Source organism: Canis aureus, chromosome 16, assembly GCF_053574225.1.
Source record: "Canis aureus isolate CA01 chromosome 16, VMU_Caureus_v.1.0, whole genome shotgun sequence".
In the NCBI taxonomy this organism is placed as follows: domain Eukaryota; kingdom Metazoa; phylum Chordata; class Mammalia; order Carnivora; family Canidae; genus Canis; species Canis aureus.
Genome location: NC_135626.1, coordinates 17,550,331 through 17,575,195, shown reverse-complemented (window position 1 = coordinate 17,575,195; position 24,865 = coordinate 17,550,331). Strand labels below are relative to the sequence as shown.

The window sequence follows — 24,865 nt, the reverse complement described above, 5'->3', positions numbered from 1 at the left end:
CTTCATAAAATGAATGCGATAGCTTTTCTTTTGTTGCCACTTATATCCTGGAAAGTTCCCCTGGTAAAACTATTTTCCACTTACGACTCTTTGAACGATAATTGATTGGTATTCTTTTCAGTCTGCCACTGTTGTTTGTTTTCCTCACATTTCCTTTAAGTCAGTTTTAGTAATTTTTTACCTAGAAAATTGTCCATTTCATTGAGATTTCAAAATTTATTTATTTATTTTTAAGCTTTAGTTCACTTTTACTTTTCTTGTATAAAATTATATGGTAGTCATAGCTGGAGTCTGGGTCCTCTACACAGAGACTCTGGTGTGGATCTTTATAAGATGGTCAGTGAATTCTTGATAGGGAAACTTGGTGAACAGAGTCTCTTTCCAGAGATCAGGGGTGAGATAGCTGTAAGTCTTGGAGATCGCATCAAAAGTAGCCTTTGGCAAAGTTCCCCAGGGTGGCAGTGCAGCCCCTGGCTGAAGTGTAGCAGTCATCAGTACCAGCCATCATCAGTAGCTTCTTGGGCACAGGGGCTGAGACAATGCCAGTGCCTCTGGGGCAGGGATGAGATGCACCAGCATAGAACCAGAGTGGCCAGTCACCTCGCATGGGACAGTGTAGGGCTTGCTGATCTTGTTCCCCTAGGAGCCTCGCCGCCCGGGGATGATGGAAAGCTTGGCCAGGATGATGGTCCCACGGATGGCAGTGGCTACCTCCTTGGAGCACTTGACACCCAGACCAACATGTCCATTGTAATCTCTGATGGCAACAAATGCCTTGAACCTGGTCCGCTGGCCAGCACGGGTCTGCTTTTGCACGGGAATGATTTTCAAAACCTCATCCTTGAGGGATGCCCCCCAAAAGAAGTCAGTGATCTCAGATTCCTTGATGGGCAGGGAAAAGAGATCTCCTCCAGGGACTTGATCTTTATGTCCTTGACCAGGCAGCCCAGCTTGGTGACAGGATCCACTCCTTGTCCTCTGCCTTGCCTCCGAGAGTGCCGTGGCCTTGGCCCCAGTTGCCACTCCTGAAGCCTCTGCAGGCAGCCTCCCATTCCCATTCTGGGGCCTCTGGGCCCTTCTGCAGAACCAGTGTCATCTGCCATTGGGTGTTCCCTGAGAGAAGAAGTGAGATTTCAAAATTTTTAGCATAGACTTATTTATATATACTAGTCTTGTTTTGTCTAATACTATTACAATTTCTGTATTTTTTTTCTCTCAACTAAATCACTGAAAGATAAACCTACTTTATTTTTCTCTCTAATGAATAGCTCCTGGGTAATTTGATAAGTTTTACTATGTATTTATTATTATTTTAAAAATTACTTTAACAGTGTTTGATGTCCTCTTTGAAATGATAGCTTATAAATGCTTCTATTCTCAGAGAAATGATTGCCCTGATTTAATGGATTTATTTTTACAATGGTCTTTGTTTTTTAGGCACGAGATGTGCGCACCAATGAAGTGGTGGCTATCAAGAAAATGTCTTATAGTGGAAAGCAGTCTACTGAGGTGGGTGAAATGGATATTTTCTCACTGGCATATTAGAGAATGACATGCTGTTTTTTTAATGGGGGTAGATGGGAATTCTTACAAAAAGTATAATGAAAAGTATAAAAAGTGTATATTTCGATGAATTCTCTTTCAGAAACTACATATACCCATTAAAGTTGTATCTAAAACCACAAAGAGAACAATAGAACAATAGTGGCATTACAAAAGCCTCCCAACTTGTGCCCCTTGCTTTTAATTTTTTAATAAATATGCAACTGAAATGAGCTTACTTTTTTAAACAGTGGATTAATATATAACTTATCTGTATCATAGAAGAAGTACCAATATTTATAAAAGTAAACTAGAGGGATCCCTGGGTGGTGCAGCGGTTTGGCGCCTGCCTTTAGCCCAGGGCGCGATCCTGGAGACCCGGGATCAAATCCCACGTCGGGCTCCCGGTGCATGGAGCCTGCTTCTCCCTCTGCCTGTGTCTCTGCCTCTCTCTCTCTCTCTGTGTGACTATCATAAAAAAAAAAAAAAAAATTAAAAAAAAGTAAACTAGAGTGAGATACATTTTACAATAAATTATATTGCTTATAATCTTTTAATGGTTTAGAAATTATTGAAGGCTTGTTTTAAACAAACTTTAATAACCAACAGGCAGTTATATCTAGTCTGAAAAATAGGCAGTGTGTAATAATTTGAAAAACAAAATCATTGACACTACTTTCATTTGCTAATATTCTGATTAGTTTTTTTCAGAATGTATTCTATTTAACTGTATAAATTTACTTTGTAACATGTATTCTACTTTCTAAATCTAGGATCTTTTGGTTTTAATTTTTAAAATTAATCATTTTAATTGTGATAAATTATACAAATTTTACCACCTTAACCATTTTTAAGTGTACAGTTCAGTGGCATTGAAAACATATTGTTGGGCAGTCATCGCTGCCATTCTTCTCTAGAATTTTTTTCATCTTACAGAATTGAAATTCTTTAACTCATTAAACAGTAATTCCCCATTTTCTCCTTCTCCCAGCCCTGGAAATCACCATTCTCATTTCTGTCTATAAATTTGACTACTTTCATGTAAGTGAAATCATGCAGTATTAGACCTTTTGTGACTAGCTTATTTCACTTAAAATAATGTCCTCAAAATTCATCTATGTTATAGTATGTGTCAGAATTTCCTTCCTGAAGTGTGTATGTGTATATGTGTATATGTGTGTGAACCACCACATTTTGTTTATGCATTTGTCAGTGGACACTTAGGTTGCTTCTACCACTTGGTTATTGTGTGGCTCTGAACTGAGTATGCTCATTTCTCTGAATCTCTGCTTTCAGGAATTTCAGGTATATGCCTAGAGGTAGAATTGCTGGGTTAGTCTTTCCTTTTTAAAGATTTTGGTTTCCTACTTTTTTGGAATCACTATTTTATGGTAAATCTTATTTTTGTGAAAATCGTATTGTGGGTATGGTAACACTATTATGATTATATCACTCTTCCATCATTTTAATACCTAAAAATTTTCTAAAAATTCGTGAATTTTTACAAAGTTTCTTATAAGTTAACTATACTTTTATTTGCCATTCTATAGCACAACTTTAGAACTAGCTTTCACAGGCAGACTGGTACTGTGTTGGAGTCTGATTAGTTATGCCTAGAACAAAGTTTCGTTTAGTATATCATCTTTCCACATCAAATTATTAGTGGCCTTCATGAAAGTCTTTTTTATGTTGAAGAATATGGGCTTTTGTTTTGTTCTGAGCATTCAATTTTGAAATTTAAAGTCCATGAAATGTTCTCAGAATGTAGCATCTTATATTGTACACATTTTATATAAAACACTGTAAACGTATTTTGCTGAATTTTGTTGAGGACTTTGAAATAAAATAGATATATGATCTTAAATTTTAGTACAAAATATTTCTTAAAGTTTTCTATTATTCTAATAGTTTTCCTGCCTTTAGAAATATGGCAGCTTGCTTCTCCCTCTCCCTTTGCCCCTCCCCCAATTCATGTTCTCTCTTCTATCTCAAATAAATAAATAAAATCTTAAAGAAAAAAAGAAAGGAGAAGAACTGATAAAGAAAAATCACTAATATGGTATATAGTTTTCATCAACATGCTTGGCGTGTGATTGTAAAATTTTAATGAGACTCACTGATAAGTTTTATCAAACTAAAATTTGTTTTACCTTGAATAAAATAACTATAAATTATGAATTGAGTTTAAAGTATATAAATATAATTTCTTTTAAATGTATTCATTTCCTATTTAAATATTACAAATACAGCAAAGTTGTATGTTAACCCTGCTTAATCAGGTAATTACTTTTTTTCTTATATAACTTTCTAAGGAAAAGCAACTGTTCATAATTCTTTCCTTTATTCCTTTTTTTTCTCCTCATAGAAATGGCAGGATATTATTAAGGAAGTCAAGTTTCTACAAAGAATAAAGCATCCCAACAGTATAGAATACAAAGGCTGCTATTTACGTGAGCACACGGCATGGGTAGGTATTTGCCCTCTCCTTGCTATAATTTAGTTGGTATTGTATTAGAATTAATTAATTCAAGAATGTCTCATAATGGTTGTGTAAAGCCATGCAAAAATACTTTGAAATGTTAGTTCATACTGAGAGAGGAAGAGCAGCTTTTCTTAGACTCTTTGGCAATAAAAGATATAGAACTTTTACAGGTTAACTGTAGAGATTTAGCTGAACTTGATGTGTGTGGTAAAATGTTTTCTGACATTTTTTAGTATCATTTTTCAAGTGGTTTATCAAACATTGTACAACAATCCTATTATTTGAGGATGAAAGCATATCTTTTTGACATACATATATGGTAATCTGTTTAACCACAAAGATTTTGGTAAAGTCTGGGTGAATCTTGGTGTAATATGAACAGATTGTAATTCCTTGGCTAAATAATACTAACAGTAGGGATCCCTGGGTGGCGCAGCGGTTTGGCGCCTGCCTTTGGCCCAGGGCGTGATCCTGGAGACCTGGGATCGAATCCCACGTCGGGCTCCCGGTGCATGGAGCCTGCTTCTCCCTCTGCCTGTGTCTCTGCCTCTCTCTCTCTCTCTCTCTGTGACTATCATAAGTAAATAAAAATTAAAAAAAATAATAACACTAACAGTAGAGAATTGAGACACTTTATTACAAGAAATGGAGATTAATTTTGTTTCATTACCATTGAGGTGACAAGGTAGTAATCCAACAGTGGTATAGGTTTAATAACTGTATCTTTAAACAGTAAATTTTCTTTTGACGGAAATGATCCCCAAGGATAATAATAGGACCTACCTTATAAGGTAGTTATGGGGATTAAATTAGTTAATATATTTAAAATACTGGCACACAAGAGGTGCTCTGTGTTTGCTTTAACAAAACATTTAAATTATAACCTAAACTTTGTACGTATAGATCCAGAGGACAGTTTTTTGTTTCCGTACAGTTATAACAATGTAACTATATTTTATAGTTTAGTTAGTGACTATAGATGAAATATATATCTTGTACAAGTGATTATATGTTGACATTAAAGATTAATGTATCACTGGCTTAACTTTATCATTTAACAAATTGCTAAATATATAAATATTTATTTTTTAAAGTAAATGATGGATCGCTTTTATTTTACTTCAAGCCATCTTTTTGATCTCCTTGGTGAATTTATTTTATCTCAAATAGAATCTTTTTACTAATTGATTATAATTTTTCTTCCCATGTAGCTGGTAATGGAATATTGTTTAGGATCTGCTTCAGATTTACTGGAAGGTAGGTTTCCTTTAATTATTCAGAAAAAAAAAGAGCATATGAAATGAGAATTCTGTTTGGTTTTCTTAAGTAATGTAAAAATTTTCCGGAAAGATTAAAATCGTCTTTTCGAGATTCTCAGCATGGTATGCACTGTCCTGTAGTAGCATAAAATAGGTAAATTTCCTTACATTATGACATAACAAGCATTTTTCTTCATTCAGCTTAACCTGTTCCTTTGTTCAGAATGAAGATACGTGAGAATAAGGGAGAACTTCTCTATTGTTACTTTTGTTTTTATAATCAACTAGTTGTTAAATGTTGTTAGAGGAAAATTGGCTGTGAACTATACATTTTAACAACTAGACACAACTGTAATACCAGTTATAAACTTCAATAGCTTCAATGTTTTATTGTCTAGGAGAACAAATCTTCTCACTAAATGTTAGTTTTTTTTAAATTGCGTCATATGTATGTTTATTTTTTTAAACAAAAATATACTGTAAGTAATTATTTTCCAATAAATTCTTATTTTAAGTTCACAAAAAGCCATTACAAGAAGTGGAAATAGCAGCAATTACACATGGTGCTCTCCAGGGATTAGCCTACTTACATTCTCATACCATGATCCATAGGTAAGCACTTTGACAATTATCATGTATTAACAGCAAATGGCTTATTGGATTTATCAACCCTGGAACTTATTAACCCACTTAAAACTTAATAAGTTTTGTTGGTGTTAGCCACACAAAAGCATTTCAAAATCTTATAAACTCATAGTTTTTGGGTTGTCCTACAAACATGCCAGTACATTTGATCTCCTTTTAGGATCAGTTTTTTTTTTTTTCATAATGATAAAAGATTTAATTCAAAATTAAAGAATTTTCATTATAGGATCATCTTTATCTTTGTTTACTTCTGGTGCTGGGCTTTCTCACATATGAACATTTTATAGATTTGTGATAGGTAGAATCATTTAATTTTTAAGATTGAAAAGACATTAGGGATTGTGTAGTCTTATTTTTTTAATTTTACAGATAAAGTGATGCTCCATTTTGTGACTAATATTTCCAAGGTTTTACAAAGCCAGATAAACCAGACTAGAACTAAATCTAGGTCTTTTGTCTTTCCAGTAACTGATAATGCCAGATATCTTTCATTGATCCCATGACATGGATTTAACACTTTTTATATTTTTGAGTATTAATCCTTGATGATCCTTAATAACAGATAGTAATGTTAAAATTAAACTATTTCATAATGCATTTTTTTTCATAATGTATTTTTAGCATTGATATAAGTTTGACTATTCTAAAGGGAAACTCACTTTTTTTTTTTTTTATCGTATATGTGGGTCAGGCAATACATATTAAATGCTGTAGCAGAGCTATTATAAGCTAAATGGCTTACCTGGTTTTTTTTTTTTAAGATGAGGATGGTAAGGTCCAAGAGAAATCTATATGCTTAATAAATAAGCGAATAGAAGAGGTGGAATTAGAATCTGAAGTCTTATCAGCCTCAAAGTACCTCTTCTCTTTAATAAAGCAAATGGAAGGAAAAAGATATTTAATATTATACCCATTACAATATTATAGTTAGAATTGACAAGTATTTGGAAATTTGGTTGGTTTGTTGGGTGGGTGGGTATTTTGTGTTTGTCTTTTGTTTTTTTGTTTTTTGGAAAGGTTAAATGTGTGTTTTGGTGCCACCTAGACATACAATCCTATTATATAAATATCCATAATACCGTTATTTGCATGGACAGTATGTTTGCTGATTTTAAAAAGTAAGCTTGAATGTAAATTTGCAATTATTAGATCCTACGTTATCCATGTGTTTCAGTTTTCATTCATGTTTAGTTAGAAGAACTATGCTAAGTTTTGGAAATGAGAAGAATAACTTTTTAAAAAAATTGGGGATATGAGTCCCTTCTTTCTCTTTCTTTTTTAATATATTCAGAAATCTTAAAATTATGAAGGAGTGGGCAGCTAATTCAATTTTATTTTAAAACCGTTATTTGTATCAATAAACAGGAACTCAAATATACACTATGCTCTAATTACTTGATTTTCTCTCTTTTGTCTTTACAGCTATTTTGTCTTCTCTTTTAGAGAAGAAAATTGTCGTATATTTATATCACTTCTGTATTTTTTACTTTCTAATTTGGATCTTAAGTCTCATTATCCTAGGACTTAATTATTTTGATTTCTCCTTCCCTATTTTAAACTTTTTAATTTGATTTTTATCATTTTCAACACAATCTAATGAAGAAAAGAGAAATAATTTTCTGTGTTTCTTAAACCCAGAGATATCAAAGCAGGAAATATCCTTCTGACAGAACCAGGCCAGGTGAAACTTGCTGACTTTGGATCGGCTTCCATGGCATCTCCTGCCAATTCTTTTGTGGGAACGCCATATTGGTAAGAATAATCCTATTTGCTCTTGATCCTTATAATTAAAATAGGAAATATTAGGTTGTATTTTTTCAGATGGCTTATCTTTTTTCTGGTAATATAATACTATTTAGGACATCTTAACTTTAAGTATAGTTAGTTCAAATATAGATTTGGAGTGCTGCCCTTTACATCTCCTATTTTTCCTTTGTCCCCTTAACATTTTCTTCTCTATTATAACCTGAATATTTTGGGTGTGGGAGTGAAAAAGTTCAGTGAAAATCCAAGTGAGGAGAAGATAGAAATGCTAAGTGGAAATTTGTGTGTTTTCTTTAGATTTATATTAACTAAGATAAGATTAAAGTACCTCAAAGTACTAAGAGTACTTAAAGACTGATAGCTGATTTGGAGATTTGGGGTTTAATTTTTATTGTGGAGAATTTAAAATATATATAAAAGTAGACAAAAGTATTAATGAAACCTCAAATACCAGTTACACAGCCCAATAACAATATCCCTTGGCCATTCCTGCCCCGTGTACTCCTTTTTCTTTCTTCCCCTGGCCCTACCATTTGTGTAGCAAATTCTAGGCATCATCTGTTTTATCCCTAAATAATTCATTATTAATGTCAGCAGGTTTGAAGGGAATAGTTGTCCAAATCTTCAACTTCCATATGTTCTTGCATATAATGAGAGTGATATCTTAGGTCCACTACATCTTCTTTCCCATCTACTTTCAAATCTCCCTTTTCCCACTTTATAAAAAATAAGACTCCTTACCCATCCTAAATATTACAATGATGCATTGATCTGGGGTGTAAAAGCCTCAAAGGAACACCAGAAGGACAATTTGAAGAATATATAGCAACTATCAGAAATACTGAAGAGTCAGGATACGAACTCTTGGCAAGGCCTTGTGCCTATTCAGTCATCTCCCTTCCCTTCCTTTTACTCCTTCCTTTTTCTCTCTCCTCAGTTATCTTCCCCCCTTCTTTCTTTCTAATATAAAATTAATAACTGAGATGGTTGTTATGGGGACACATTAACATGTTATTTGCATTGAAAATGAAGTGAGACTTTTTTGACAGAAACTGATTCTGATTTGACTGATTGGTAGGACAGTGAAGACTGGCTTTGCTAATTGGGTTATAGAGCAATGTAATATTTTTTAATAAATCAAATGAATTTACTCTATAGCTCTGTATTTTAAATATCTTTAAATCGGGGATCCCTGGGTGGCTCAGCAGTTTGGCGCCTGCCTTTGGCCCAGGGCGCAATCCTGGAGTCCCAGGATCGAGTCCCACGTCAGGCTCCTGGCACGGAGCCTGCTTCTCCCTCCTCCTTTGTCTCTGCCTCTCTCTCTCTCTCTGTCTATCATAAATAAATAAATAAATCTTTAAAAAAATAAATATCTTTAAATCACATATACAGTATAAAGTATATATGTATGTGTGTATATGCTGTGCATTGTATCCTTTACAGTTATTAAACTTATAAAATTTAAATAACTCAAAAATATACAAAGGGTTAACTAATTTTCATAAATTCATTAGAGGCAAACAAATTTTAAAGGTCCTAAAAAGTTCTGCAATAAAAAACAAAATTACTTGTTAAACTCTGCCTAAATTAGTAATTTTCAAAACTTATTTCAACATCTTAAAAGAAAACCTTTGAGGGATATCTGTGTGGCTTCATTGGTTAAGCATCCAACATTTGATTTCGCCTCAGGTCATGGTCTTAGGGTCATTAGATCCAGCCCCATATCAGGCTCTACACTAGGCATGGAGCCTGCTTTAGATTCTCTGCCCCTCCCTCCCTCTTTTAAAAAAAAAAAGACCTTGGAAACACTCTGATATTGACAGTTGAAAATTTTCTTTGTTTACATATTCATTAATTTGTATATAGTATATTTGGAAAATAGGAGCTAGGTACATGTTTAGATGTTTTTATACTTAATGCACTCACATACACTGAAGAGCATGGTGACAATCCTACTTAAGCATCAACAGCTATTCTAAGTGTCTAGCTCTGCTTAACAACAAATACAAAGGAAGTGTAAATTAAAGTACCATAAAAAATGTTAGACCTTAATTGAAAATATGAGTTAAAGCTCCATTTTATAACCAAGATACCTGTAAGGTTGATAATTGTGTAATTGTCTTTGTTGTAAGCTGCCCTAGACACTTTTATCATGGAACACTATTCCTATTTAAAAGGAAGAATGACAAACTGTGGTTATTCAGTGTTGGTTATTGTGGCAGATATTTTCTCAAATAAATGGAGTGAACTTGTCACTTTAAGGAGAGCAATTGACAGTATTAGGTGCCAATGATAAAAATTCAGTCTTTCCAGCATAAGTCACACTTTCATAGTAGGATCCTGAGACCAAAATATTTAAGAATCACTAGCCTAAGGGGGAGTGTGCCTGGGTGCTTCAGTCAGTTAAACATCTGACTTTTTATTTCGGCTCAGGTCATGATCTCAGAGTCATGAAATTGAGCCCTGTGTCAACCTCTATGCTAGGAATGGAGCCTGCTTAGGATTCTCTCTCTCTCTCTCTCTCTCTCCCTCTCTGCCCCTTTCCTACTCTCTCTTTAAAAAAAAAACACAACAATAATTCTTTAAGATAAGGGATCCCTGGGTGGCACAGCGGTTTGGCGCCTGCCTTTGGCCCAGGGCGCGACCCTCAAGACCCGGGATCGAATCCCACGTCAGGCTCCCAGTGCATGGAGCCTGCTTCTCCCTCTGCCTGTGTCTCTGCCTCTCTCTCTCTCTCTCTGTGACTATCATAAATAAATAAAAATTAAAAAAATAATAATTCTTTAAGATAATAAAAAAAACTGAGTTAAAAAAAAGTCACTAGCCTAAGGGTTATACAGTATTAGAATATACAACCGTGGGATCCCTGGGTGGCGCAGTGGTTTAGCGCCTGCCTTTGACCCAGGGTGCGATCCTGGAGACCCGAGATCGAATCCCACGTCGGGCTTCCGGTGCATGGAGCCTGCTTCTCCCTCTGCCTATGTCTCTGCCTCTCTCTCTCTCTCTCTCTCTCTGTGTGACTATCATAAATAAATTAAAAAAAAAAATAGAATATACAACCGTGCTCCGGTATACATCCATTTCTTTTGGATGCTGTTATATGATCATGACAGATGGTGAGAATGAGTCTTACAGTATATATGCAATGGTAAATAATACGTGATTACCTGTGGTACGTTTATTTCTCATTATAAAAATTCTTCTGTCCAGATACGATGGCTAGAATTCACACAGGTATTCTCTTATGTAGATACTCATTACATTGATAAAGAATAGTGTGGTTTTTTTTTTTGTTTTGTTTTGTTTTTACTTCAAATGACATTTTATGTTTTAGGATGGCCCCAGAAGTAATTTTAGCCATGGATGAAGGACAGTATGATGGCAAAGTAGATGTATGGTCTCTTGGGATAACATGTATTGAACTAGGTAAGCATTATTCCTTGTTACTATATAGTAAGTTTTGATCAGTGTTTTACTTCATTTTTCTGTACCATATCATAACTTTTTATTTTTTAGTCCATTACAAAAGGGGTCAATGAATCTATTAAAGTTTTCACTTTGGTTATCTGGTAATTTATATATATATTAGGTTAGGTATTTTATATTTGCTCTGTTAAATTAGGTCTAAAATAATTTTCCACTGTGTTATTAAGTTTGAGGTATTTATGTTTAATATTTAATGAGTATTTGTTACACATCTAAAATATGTCTGTGATTACTAGATTTACCCTCTGTAGAAAGTCTCTATATAGCATTGATGAATTACTTACCTCTACCTAGGATACTTATTAGTTTGAATTAGGTATGAGAATTAGATGTCAGGCTGTATGCCATATTGTAGCAATTTGATTTTATGCACACATTTTATTCTGTTGCCCATAAAGGGAAATATGCTTAAGTCAGTGGACCATCGTAACTTTACTAACATTCCCAGTGTAAGAGAGCCAGATAGATAATTGATTTGTCACTATAATTGAAGATGATGTCTATCATCTTGCTCTTGATTCTCCAAGCTTACCCCCTCCAGTCTTACATCCTTTCCCTTTTTTTTCCTTATAAAAATATTCCAGTGGTGCCTGGCTGGCACAGTTGATAGAGCATGCAACTCTTGATTTGGGGATTGTAAATTTGAGCCCCGTGATGGGTGTAGCAATTACTTACAAATAAAGTCTTTAAAAAAATATATTCCATTAAACTTTATTTAAGGGATGCCTGGGTGGCTCAGCAGTTGAGTGTCTGCCTTTGACTCAGGCCGTGATCCCAGTTCAGGGATTGAGTCCTACATTGGGCTCCGTGTGAGGAACCTGTTTCTTCCTCTGCCTGTATCTCTGCCTCTCTGTGTCTCTCATGAATAAATAAAAAAAAAATCTTTATATAAAAAAAAACCCTCATTTAAAAGCAGTAAATATTGGGAATATTTAATTGAACATTCTAGGAGTGACCACAGATTGAAAATAACACATTAAATGTAAAATCCATGTGAAAGGTGTCTGAATGGCTCAGTCAGTTGAGCATCCAACTCTCGATTTTGGCTCAGGTTGTGATCTTAGGATTGTGGGATCAAGCCTTGCCTCAGTCTTTAAGCTCCATGGGGAGTCTGCTTGTCCCTCTCCCTCTGCTCCTCCCCTTGCTTGTGCAGATGAATGCTCTCTCTCTCTTTCAAATAAAGAAATAAAATCGTTTTTACAAAAAAGGTAAAATCCATGTGTAATTTGGTTAAATGTTTTTCAAATTGGGTTTCTCAGTAGTTTTGTAAAATAAGTAGATAAGGAAATTGAGGTAAAATAAAATCAAAAGCTTATCATTATGTAGTAGCTGAATATCATAATTTCCATTATAAACCAAGCTCTTTCTATCTTACAGTCTAGTATTTTTTCAAAATTATATAATCTTGGGGTGCCTGGGTGACTCAGATGGGGTGCCTGGGTGGTTCAGATGGGGTGCCCTAAGTGTCTGCCTTTGGCTCTGGTCATGATCTCTAGGTCCTAGGATTGAGCCCCCCATCGGGCTCTCTGCTCAGTAGAGCCTGCTTCTCCCCTTCTCTCTCCCCCCGTTTGTTCTCTTTCTCTCTCAAATGCATAAATAAAATATTTTTTAAGAATTATATAATCTTGGGATCCCTGGGTGGCGCAGTGGTTTGGCGCCTGCCTTTGGCCCAGGGCGCAATCCTGGAGACCCGGGATTGAGTCCCACGTCGGGCTCCCGGTGCATGGAGCCTGCTTCTCCCTCTGCCTGTGTCTCTGCCTCTCTCTCTCTCTCTCTCTCTCTGTGTGACTATCATAAATAAATTTTAAAAAAAATAAAAAAAAAGAATTATATAATCTTCAGATATTTTTGCTTTTTATTGTAATTCCTACATTAACCATTCCCTTTGAGCTCTATGTCATTTTCCTTATTTATTTTATTTTAAAGCATGACAGCTGGGGCACCTGAGTGGCTCAGTGGTTGAGCATCTGCCTTTGGCTCAGGTTGAGATCCTGGGGTCCTGGGATTGAATTCTATATCAGGTTCCCCGCAGGGAGTCTGCTTCTCCCTTTGCCTCTGTCTCTGTCTCTATCTCTGTGTATCTCATGAATAAATAAATAAAATCTTTAAAAAAATAAATAAAGCATGACAGCGTAAGCAAACAGAGATTTGGAGAGTACCACAATATCATTCTTTTCTGATTTCTTGGTCTCTCTTTGAGGTTTGCAGAATCTTTTTTACATTTGAAAGTGTTTTAATTTCTATTCTTTTAACCTCGATTCTTCTTCTCACTGGTAGATCCTAATTAATTTCTTAAGAAACTTTGGATATAAATGTAGAGAAGCTGGTTAATATACTCTGCCCATCAGTATTTTTTTTTAATTTTTTTATTTTTATTTATAATAGTCACAGAGAGAGAGAGAGAGGCAGAGACATAGGCAGAGGGAGAAGCAGGCTCCATGCACTGGGAGCCCGACGTGGGAGTCGATCCCGGGTCTCCAGGATCACGCCCTGGGCCAAAGGCAGGCGCCAAACCTCTGCGCCACCCAGGGATCCCCTACCCCATCAGTATTTTTATATGCTGGCTGATACATGTGCCCCTTGGTGATGGTGAAATTGCCTTAATGGTGCTATTAGATATTATTGATATATGTTTATATTTATTTGATTACAAAGTATTCATTGACCACTTGTTTTCTCAAAAAGATATCTGTCTAAAGTCCAGTTTATTCACTTATTTTAGAGCAAGGAGAGAACATGAGAGGGAGAGGCTGAGAGTGGAGCCTGATTTGGATATCCATCTCATGCCCCTGAGACTGTGACCTGAGCCAAAACCAAGAGTCCCGAGGCTTAACTGAGTGCACCTTGCTAGCTTCTTTTTATTATAGCTAATAAAATAGAATTCCTTCACAATGAGAGTCTTTACACTTAAAATAAAGCAATATCTGAAGATGAGACTGCCTTTAGATAATTTTAAAGAGTGAGACACTTAAAGAAATTAGAGTTTTTGGCATACTTTTGGCATCTTCATCTTTCATAATCACTTTTAAAAATTTTACTTACAAATGTTTTGAATTATGAAGCACTAAGTTAGGAACTACATTTAAAGCCTGCTTCTGGTTCCAGAGGAAAGGTCTACAGTAGCACAAGCCAATAAAATTTTCTGCAGTGATAAAAATGCTCTGTATCTGCATGACTTTTGAGCACTTGATATGTGGCTGTTGCAACTAAGTGAATATTTAATTTTGTCATTTAAATAAATTTATATTTAAATAGTCACTTGTGGCTAGTGACTACCCTATTAGAAAATAGAGATCAAGAGCATGATTTTCAGTGCAAATTAGATTTGTAGTCTCTGGAAATATATATGCTTTTCTACTTTAAAATAGTTAAGGATAATGAGTTAAAGCAAATTATTATAGTGCAGGTAGGAGAACAAATATAAGTCAGTTGTACTCACCCTGGTTTTGATAAATATAGTTATTAATAAATACTATCATATTTCATTATCATAATGATTGAAGTAATTTGGTTATGTCTTATGACCAAGAGATCTTAAAGTACAGGCGTTTTCATAGGTGAGTTTATGTGTTTGTTTGCAATTAGTCTGATGAAAAAGTTCCCTACTTTGTTGTTTTCCAGGCTTTGTGCAGGATTGTACAATTGTCTATGAAAATAAAATTTACCATTTTTTTCTGATTATAAAGTATAGAGGACATAAATTTTCAGAAAATTAAAGGAGCAAAACGAAAATAAATCAAAATAAAGATAACTGCAGTAATTTGTTAACGGATATGCAAGATAAAAAGATGTAAATTGTGACATCAGAAACATAAAACATTGAGTTTGGAGAGTAAAAATGTAGAACTTTAGAATGTGTTCAAACTTAAGTTGTTACTAACTTAAAGTAGACTAATATGAATATAAGTTGTTTTATGTACGCCTCATAGTAACTACAAAGCAAAAACCTGTAGTAGATACACAAAAGATCAAAAGAAAGGAATACTAATACAAAAATCATCAGATCACAAAAGAAGAGATTAAGAGGAAAGGATCAAAGGAATTACAAAACAATCAGAAAACAATTAACAAAATGGCAACAAGTACATACCTATCAATAATATTTTAATTATAAATGTACTAAATTCTCCAATCATAGAATGGCTAAATAGAATCCATCTGTATAATGTCTATAACAGACTCACTTCAAATGTAAGGACACATACAGACTAAAAGTGAAGGGGAATGATAAAGATATTCCATGTAAACAGAAACCAAAAAACAGGTGTGGTAGGTATACTTACATCAGACAAAATAGACTTTAAAACAAAGACTGTATAGACACCTGGCTGGCTCAGTCTGTAGAGCATGTGACTCTTAATTTCAGGGTCATGAGTTTAAGCCCCATGTTGGGTGTAGAGCCTACTTAAAATTAAAAAAATAACAAGGTGCCTGGGTGACACAGCTAAGCCTCCAGTTCTTGGTTTTAGCTCAGGTTGTGATCTCAGGATTGTGAAATTGAGGCCCACTAAGTTTCTCTTTCCTTCTCCCTCTACTCCCCTCCTTCATACTCCTATACACTCTTTCTCAAATATATAAATAAGTCTTTTCTTAAAAATTAAAAAAAAAAAAAAAAATGGGCAGCCCAGGTGGCTCAGCGGTTTAGCTCCACCTTCAGCCCAGGGCCTGATACTGGAGACCCAGGATCGAATTCCACTTCGGGCTCCCTGCATGGAGCCTGCTTCTCCCTCTGCCTGTGTCTCTGTCTCTCTCTTTCTGCCTCTCTCTCTCTCTGTCTCTCATGAATAAATAAATAAAATCTTAAAAAAATTTTTTTAAATAATAATACACTGACTTCTGAAAAAGACAGAAGGGCATTACATAATGGTGAAGAGGTCAGTCGAGCAAGAAAATATAACATTTGTAAATATTTATGTACCCAATGTAGGACCACCTAAATATATAAAGCAGTTTTAACACACCTAAAGGGAGAAATAGAAAGCAATGCAATAATAGTAAAGGACTTTGATACATCACTTTTATCAATGGATAGATCATCCAGATAGAAAATCAGTATGGAAGCATTGATCTTAACACGTTGAACTTAATGGACTAATGGACTACGTTGGACAGATGGACTTAATGGACATATACATATAGAACATTCCATCCAAAAGCACATTTTTCTCAAGTACACATGGAGCATTCTCCAAGATAGATCATATGTTAGACCACAAAATAAGTCTTAATAAGTTTAAGGAGACTGGAATCATATGAAGCATCTTTTCCAACAAAATGGTATGAAACTTAAAACGAATGATAAGGGTAAAACTAGAAATCTGCAAATATATGGAGATTAAACAACATGCTACTGTAACAACCAATGGGTCAAAGAAGAAATCAGAAATAAAAAAGATTCCTGAGATAAATTAAAATGGAAATACATGGGGATCCCTGGGTGGCGCAGCGGTTTGGCGCCTGCCTTTGGCCCAGGGCGTGATCCCGGAGACCCGGGATCGAATCCCACATCGGGCTCCCGGTGCATGGAGCCTGCTTCTCCCTCTGCCTGTGTCTCTGCCTCCCTCTCTCTCTCTCTGTAACTATCATAAATAAATAAAAAAAAAATTAAAAAAAAAATAAAATGGAAATACAGCATACCAAAATGTATGAGAACAACAAAAGTGGTTCTAAGAGGGCAGTTCACAGGGATAAATGCCTACATTGAGAAACAAGAAAGATCTGAAATAACCTAACTTTACACTTAAACTAGAAAAAGAAGAATAATCTAAGCATAAAATTAATAAAAGGAAGAAAATAACAAAGACCAGAGCAGAAATAAAAAGTCAGTATAAAAGATCAACAAAACTAAAAGCTGGCTTTTTGAAAAGATAAGCAAAACAGACAACCTTGTCTAGATTTACCATGAAAAGAAGAAAACTCAAATTCAGAAATGAAAGAAATGTTATAACTGATACCACAGAAATACAAATTATTACAAGAGACTATGGACAATTAGATGCCAACAAATTGGACAACCCTAGGAGAAACAGACAAATTACTAGAAGCATATAACCTCCAAGACTGGATCATGAAGAAATAGAAAATCTGAACAGACTGATTACTAGTAAGAAGATCGAATTAGTCATCAAAAACATCCCAACAAGCAGAAGTTCAGGACCAGGTGGTTTCACTGGTGAATTCTAACATACAAAGAAGAATTAATACTAAACCTTCTCAAACTCTTCCCCAAAAATAGAAGAGGTGAGAACACTTCCAAACTCATATTATGAGGCCAGCATTACCCTGATGCCAAAAGGTCACTTTTGAAAAAGGACACTAAAAAGGAAAAATTGCAGGTCAGTATCCTTGGTCAATGTCAATCCAGAAAACTCAACAAAATATTAGCAAACCAAATTCAACAGTACAGTCAACCCTTGAACAACATAGGGGTTAGGGGCAATGACTCCTTCATGAGTCATGGAATTGGCTCAGCATGGGATGTCAGAGACCAAGTAGGGTAAAGAGGTGACAATAGGGGAAACTTCCTATTGGGTTAGAGTCTAAGGAGTACCTCTATATTTGGAGGTGGCCTGATAACAGTGTTCATCTCTGATCAAAAGGAAGAGAGCTTTCCTCATAAAGACTGATGAAGAGGGCCACACTGCAGAGAAGTGACCCAGTTTAGGTTGGATTTTAGAAACTGAGTGGATAAACAGATGTTCACACTGTAGAGTAACTTGGAATGGGGTTTCAAAACTTGAGGATGGAAAGAGGGCATCTGCTCAAGAGTGTGGTAGCAAAGATGGGGAGACTGGTTACCTACAGGGAGAATTTATCAGATAAGAAAATATTAATTAAGGATAATAAGAACAAGGTTCCTCATTGTCAGAAGGGTGTGACTAATAAAGGGAAGAGGTAAAGCTAGAATAAATGCAGTAGGATTTGATTGGATTGAATATATTCTAGTGAACTCTGTTGTTTTCAGTAAACATGTTTAATGTGCATGTATGTATATAAACATATTATGTATATGTGTTTCCTAACCCACTGAAAGAATCTAAGAGCAGTGACACCTCAGTAACTGTGATACACCTGTTGCCATAGCTTCTTGGAGAAATGGTTGAAACCTTAATCTGGAGTGTGGAAAGTACAAGATGAGCCTGGAAGATCATAGTGTACCAGAAAGCAAGGACGTGATCAGGGAATGATAGAGCCATGTCAAAAAGAAGCCAACATAAAGTGGTTCTCCCTGTTCAAATATGAGGCATTTTGAACATCAAAATAAAGGACAGTAGCAGATTATAAAAATAAAATAGATATCTACAAGTCTAGGGGTGCCTGGGTAGTTCAGTTAGTTAAACAAATGCCTTTGGCTCAGGTTATGATCCCAGAGTCCCGAGATCAAGCCCCATGTTGGGCTCCCTGCTTCTCCCTCTCCCCCTGCTCCGTCTAACTCTCTCAAATAAATAATTTTTTTTTTTAAAGAGAAACTGCAAGCCTATATAGTAAATAGAGAAGAAAATTAAAGTTTTATGAGAAAACAGGATGTTAATATAGATTCAAGGTACCTTCTCAAAAAATATGTAATTACAAAGGAAAAAAAGTTACCATGAAGAAGTCTAACACAGCCATAAGTAATACAATGTGAATGCCATCAATAATAGAAGTATTCAAAATCATGCACTCTCTCATAGAATACAATGAGGAAAATATAAAAATATAACACTTCTGTGATGCTCCTGCCGAAGATGTATAACCCAAATGTTGTCATAGGATGAACTGAAATTGAGGGACAGTCAAGAGTCTTGTATACTTCAAAATTGCCAAGGTTATGACTTCAGCTGTTACTTTAAGAGACTAGAAAAAGAGGAGCAAAGGGCTCAGTCAGCAGAGGATGTGACTTTAGATCTTTGGCATTGTGAGTTCAAGCCCAACATCAGGCATGGAGCCTACTGTTAAAAAGAAAGAAAAGAAAAAGAGGAGCAAATCAACCTAAAATCAGTAGAAGAAAGAGAACTTAAAAAATCAAAGCAGCAAAAAAAAAAAAAAAAAAAAAAAATCAAACCAGCAATCAATTAAAAAAAAAAGAGAGAACACCAATGAAACAAAAAACTAGTTTTCTGAGATGCACCTGGGTGGTTTAGTTGGTTAGGCTTGAGACTCTTGATTTCAGCTCAGGTCGTGATTTCAAAGTTGTGAGATCAAGCCCAGCACTGGCTCTGTGCTCAGTGGATAGTCCGCTTGAGATTCATTTTCTCTCTCTTTCTTTCTCTCTCTTCTCCCCCCCCCCAAAAAATAAATAAATAAATCTTTAAAAAATACAACTAGTTCTCTGAGAAAATTAATAAAATTGATAAACCTTTAGCTACATTGATCAGGAAACAAGAAAACACAGATTACCAATATCAGGAATAGGAAGTGATATCACTACACATTTTATAGGTATTAAAAGTATTATAGTATTATAATATTATAATATATATAATATAGTATTATAAAAGTATTATATAACACAATTTTATGTTAATTGTTAACAATTTAGATAAGATGCACACTTTCCTTGATGCAGGTGATCAAGGCTTGCTGTTGCTGAAAGGACATCATTGGAACATTTCCTTGAAATCTGAATGGGAGTTGAGGATTAGATGATAGTCATGTATCAGTATTAATGGCCTGATCTAATTGTGGTTCTTTAGTGGAAGATTCTTATTTATAGGAAATAACAGTAAAGTGTTTAGGGGTGGTAGGGCATGAGGCCAACAACTTAGTGTAAATCGACGCACTTGAGAAACTTTGTTGAGTTTTACTTGTAATTTTTTTTTTTTTTTGCTAAGACTATTTCAAAAACAAAACATTAAAAATTTTTTAAATTGAATTTAACTTATTTAATTTTTTTGAGAGAGGGAGGGGAGGCACAGAGGAGGAGGGAGAGAGAATCTTTAGCAGGCTGCACCCAGTGTGGAGCCCAACAGGCTCTAATCTCACAACCCTAAGATTATGACCTGAGCTGAAATCAAGAGTTGTGTGCTTAACTGACTGACCCCCTCAAAAAAATTTGTTAAACCATGTTTGCATGGCCCTTATATAATAAGCTCGTATTTTAACAAAGTTTCTTTCTTTTACAGCGGAAAGGAAGCCTCCTTTATTTAATATGAATGCAATGAGTGCCTTATATCACATAGCCCAAAATGAATCCCCTACACTACAGTCTAATGAATGGTGAGTATTCCTGAGACATATATAACTCAACATTGTATAAATTAAATACTTTGTTATAATGTTATTAAAATAATTTTATTTCAATTAGGTAAAGTATATTAGCTGAAGAAATATTACATTGGTTTATTTTACCCTTATATTATGTTTATCTTCTATTAACATCTGCTATTCGTAACATATATGTAATTCAGTTCAGAAATAGATGATGCCATATGGAAGCAACACATATTGCTTTTTACAAAAATTTATATTTTATTTTTTTCTTTGAACTTTAGGAACACATATAACCCTGATTATATAATAAGTAATATATAATATATATTTAATAAATAGCATAATTTAAACAATATTTTATAACTAAAATACATAGATTGCCACAACCCATAGTGATATTTTATTAGGGAATGGTTTACAATTTATCAGGTATAAAACATAAATGATTTATCAGAATTATCAGGTAATTCGTAATTTGGGTTTTTTTTTTATTGTTATTATGATATTTATATTCCAAATGGTCTGTTACTCCATATCCTGGTGCTTCCTAGATTTGATAAAATTAAACTCATTTATGTAAAGAAGTCTATGGAGAACACATTGACAGTTTTAGAAAACTAGGGTTTTTATCAGTGATAGAAAATTTTAGTGTGTGTGTATTTAAGTGTATTCAAGTGTGTCTAACATTTGAAAAATTCTAGGGAGATATCAACCATACTAAATAAGTATTTTTAAATTGACAAGTAGATGCATAAATTAGTGAAACTCTAATTTTTTAAAGATTACATATTTAAGGTGCATTCATAGATCTTTGCTACCTATTTAGAGATATGTAGAAGGAATCTTTTGGCACAGAGTTTAGCATTATAGTACATATCATTAATAAATATAGTGAACACGGAATGTCTTTACACTGTTTGATATTTTGGAGGATTCAAAAAAAGAATTCTTGCCTACAAGGAACTTAAAATGTGAAAGACAAACACTGACAGAGTAATTATTACTTACTACTTTTCTCATTGAACTCTTATCAGTAACACTGTATAAAATAATATGTTGTAGACTTCTGATGTTTTAAAAAATATATTAATTGATTTTCTGGATTTAATGGAAGTTTTATCCATTTGCTTAGGAACATTTGAGTATAAAACTGCTCCCTCCAAAGCAAAATAGATTGATGTTCTAAAAATATATATAGAAGTTGACCCAAGTAGCAACCAAGAAAGAGAGGTGGCTTAGAGAAAAGAAAAAAAAATTGAAAAGAACATTATCTTAAATTTGAATGCAAAGAAGAAAAAATTGAGTTTCCTAATTTTGCCTCAATATAAAACAAGTCATGATATTTAAATATGTGGAAGTATGATTTTTAAAGTTTTTAATTTAAGTTCCAGTTATTTAACATAACCGTGTAATATTAGTTTCAGGTGTACAGTATAGTGATTCAGCATTTCCATACATTGCCCTGTGCTCATCATGACAAATGCACTCCTTAGTCTCTGTCTCCTATATCACCCATCCCCCAATCCACCTCCCTGCTGTTAACCAGCAGTTTGTTCTCTATAGTTAAGGGTCTGTTTCTTGGTTTACCTCTCTCTTTCTTTCTTTTTTTACATTTGCTTGTTTGTTTCTAAAATTGTGGGAGCAGGATTTTTAAATAATCTATGCAAATTTATCTTTGGAAAATGGTAAAGATTCATTGGTTGCTTTAGATAGCTTTTCATAGACATAAAATCTATAGTATATTGTATCTGCTTATTTTTTTTGTATCTGCTTTTTTTATCATTCCTTTTCCATTACCCTTCCCACCAATAGGCACATGCCCTGATTTATGGTTGTGTTTTGTTTTGTTTCTAATTAAGTTTTTATTTAAATTCCAGTTAATATGCAGCGTAATATTTGTTTCAGGTATAGATTTTAGTGATTCAATATTTATATACAACACTTGGTGCTCAGACATGAACATGAATTTCCATGTCATCCTTGCACAAGATGCTAACTTCTCTGTATGGTTTGTGGATGTGTAAAAGGAAATAGCAATATGTTCACTTGATACTTTCCTTTACAATAGGTCTGATTATTTTCGCAACTTTGTAGATTCTTGCCTCCAGAAAATCCCTCAAGATCGCCCTACATCAGAGGAACTTTTAAAGGTCAGTTTTACTGGGACACCTGGGTGGCTCAGCTGTTGAGCGTTTGCCTTTGGCCCAGGGCATGATCCCAGATCCGGGGATGGAGTCCCACATTGGGCTCCCTGCAAGGAGCCTACCTCTCCCTGTCTGTGTCTCTGCTTCTCTCTCTGTGTCTCCCATGAATAAATAAAACAAACAAACAAATAAATAAAGGTCAGTTTTACTAAGTCTGTTTTCTACCCCTAAGTAATTATTTAAAGATGTATTTTATTCTTCTTTGATTTTGAATCACTATGCTCTACTAATTTTTACTAAAATTATGGGGATCGCTGGGTGGCTCAGTGGTTTAGCGCCTGCCTTTGGCCCAGGGCGTGACCTGGAGTCCTGGGATCGAGTCCCACGTCGGGCTCCTGGCATGGAGCCTGCTTCTCCCTCTGCCTGTATCTCTGCCTCCCTCCCCCTCTCTCTTTCTGTGTCTCTCATGAGTAAATAAAATCTTAAAAAAAAATTATACTAAAAAAATTTACTATAAAATAAAATAACAAGATAAAGATAAAATGCTAACTTTATATACTGTTGTCTATTGGAACTTTTCTCAGAGGCCAAGTATTTTCATTTGTGTTTTCAAAATTAAGTGCTTTACGATGTTTGGATAGAATATATAAATATTCCAGATGGTACCAATTGGCTGTTTTTATGTGCAAGAAAGTATTCATGAGTTATAACTCCACATTTTAATTCATGTGAAATAATGTCATATTTCAAAGTTAGTTAGTAAAACAGCTTAACTTTGGATTTAATTTTTATATCTGCCATATTTTATATGTTTATGTCCCACATTAAAATAATGTGAAAGAAAGAAATGTATATCTATATAAATATTGTGGGAGAAAAGAGTTTTTAAAAAATACATAATGATATCATGTTTCTGTTTCCTTTTTAGAAATCTATTTTTCTAACTTGGCATTGAAAATATTTTAAGAATCATGTAAATTCTTTCAGTTTTCAGTGGGTTTGGTTGCTTAATTTAAATACATGATTGGTATATGCTTTCTGTTCTCAAAAATTTATTTCATTGGGGTTTGACCATCTTATTGATAGCAATAATATTGTTGAACTTAATATAGTTCTTAAAACATATAGATAAGGCAATGGTAAGTAGGATTTGACTCTCTCTCCTTGTGCCCCTAAGGAATATTATTGATTTTTCCCTGTAAGATTTAAGTAGACTATTTTTACATGTCTGTTTTAGAACTTCAGACATATTCAGTTTATTTTCGCCAACACATCAGTTAAAGATACAAAGAAATTGAAAAGATCATATATATGGGGATCCCTGGGTGGCTCAGCAGTTTAGCGCCTGCTTTCAGCCCAGGGCATGATGATCCTGGAATCCCAGGATCAAGTCCCTCAAGTCCCACATCAGGCTCCCTGCATAGAGCCTGCTACTCCCTCTGCCTGTGTCTCTGCCTCTCTCTCTCTCTCTCTCTCTGTCTCTCATTAATAAATAAATAAGTAAATAATCTTTAAATTTGTTTTTAAAAACAAAAAGATGGTGTGTGTGTGTGTGTGTGTGTGTATTATTTGCAACCACAGTATGTAGAAAACAATATAGTTTTAAAAATGTTTGTGGGATTCTAGGCAGTTAGTTCACTCAGTCTCAGAAATGAAAGCCTGAATAAATAGAAACTCATAATAGCAGAAGGTTTAGTATAACTATGAATTATTTTAGTGATAAATAAGTAAGATCTATATGTAGAAAACTATCAAACTTAGAAATTTAAGGTTTATTATTTTTGGATAAGAAGATTGAGTATCGTAAACAGTGATACATACCAAACTAAGGCTCAGGAAAAAGAAAAAATCTGACTCGCTTCTTATACTTGCCTTATATAGGCAAAAGAAGCTGTTTTGGTAATAACCCAACCCACCAGGGCCAGGTATTTGGTGATTAGATCCCAAGTCTGCATATAGTATTCATTTATTCATTTACCTGGTTTATAGCAGGAAAATGATAATGATAGGAAGTATCTATCAAGCACTTTTTTCCTTTGGCCTAATTATACTTCTGTTGCAGTTTATTATAAAAAGAGTTAATAGGAAAAAATTTAAATTTATGAAACTAAGAATTAAAAATTGGAAGTAACCATCCAAAATTAGGATAATGGTTAAACATTTTTAGTATAAATATTTGATGAAATAATCTATAGGCATTAGTTTATGAATTCAAAATAACAATACTTAGACAACAGTAAAAGTAGAATAAAATACTGTGTAGTTAAAATTCTTTAGAGAAACTTTTCAGGGGATGGCATCCATAGGCATTCAGAATGGTCTAGCATTTGGCATACTGTTATAGTCTTCCC

General features: G+C 34.4%; 1 protein-coding gene and 1 pseudogene across 2 annotated transcripts in view; one reads left to right on the top strand and one right to left on the bottom strand.

Annotated features, from left to right (window-relative positions):
• The window catches only part of TAOK1 (TAO kinase 1), a 158,824-nt gene that overhangs the window by 85,465 nt on the left and 48,494 nt on the right, over positions 1-24,865 (top strand). For both annotated transcript variants that reach the window (XM_077851919.1, XM_077851918.1), the window contains exons 3-10: positions 1,438-1,509; positions 3,908-4,009; positions 5,236-5,281; positions 5,799-5,895; positions 7,567-7,680; positions 11,027-11,118; positions 20,283-20,376; positions 22,439-22,520. In XM_077851919.1, coding sequence (XP_077708045.1) covers positions 1,438-1,509; positions 3,908-4,009; positions 5,236-5,281; positions 5,799-5,895; positions 7,567-7,680; positions 11,027-11,118; positions 20,283-20,376; positions 22,439-22,520 — 699 coding nt within the window. The remainder of the gene's footprint in view (positions 1-1,437; positions 1,510-3,907; positions 4,010-5,235; positions 5,282-5,798; positions 5,896-7,566; positions 7,681-11,026; positions 11,119-20,282; positions 20,377-22,438; positions 22,521-24,865) is intronic.
• LOC144285312 (small ribosomal subunit protein uS5 pseudogene) lies at positions 268-1,988 on the bottom strand (annotated as a pseudogene).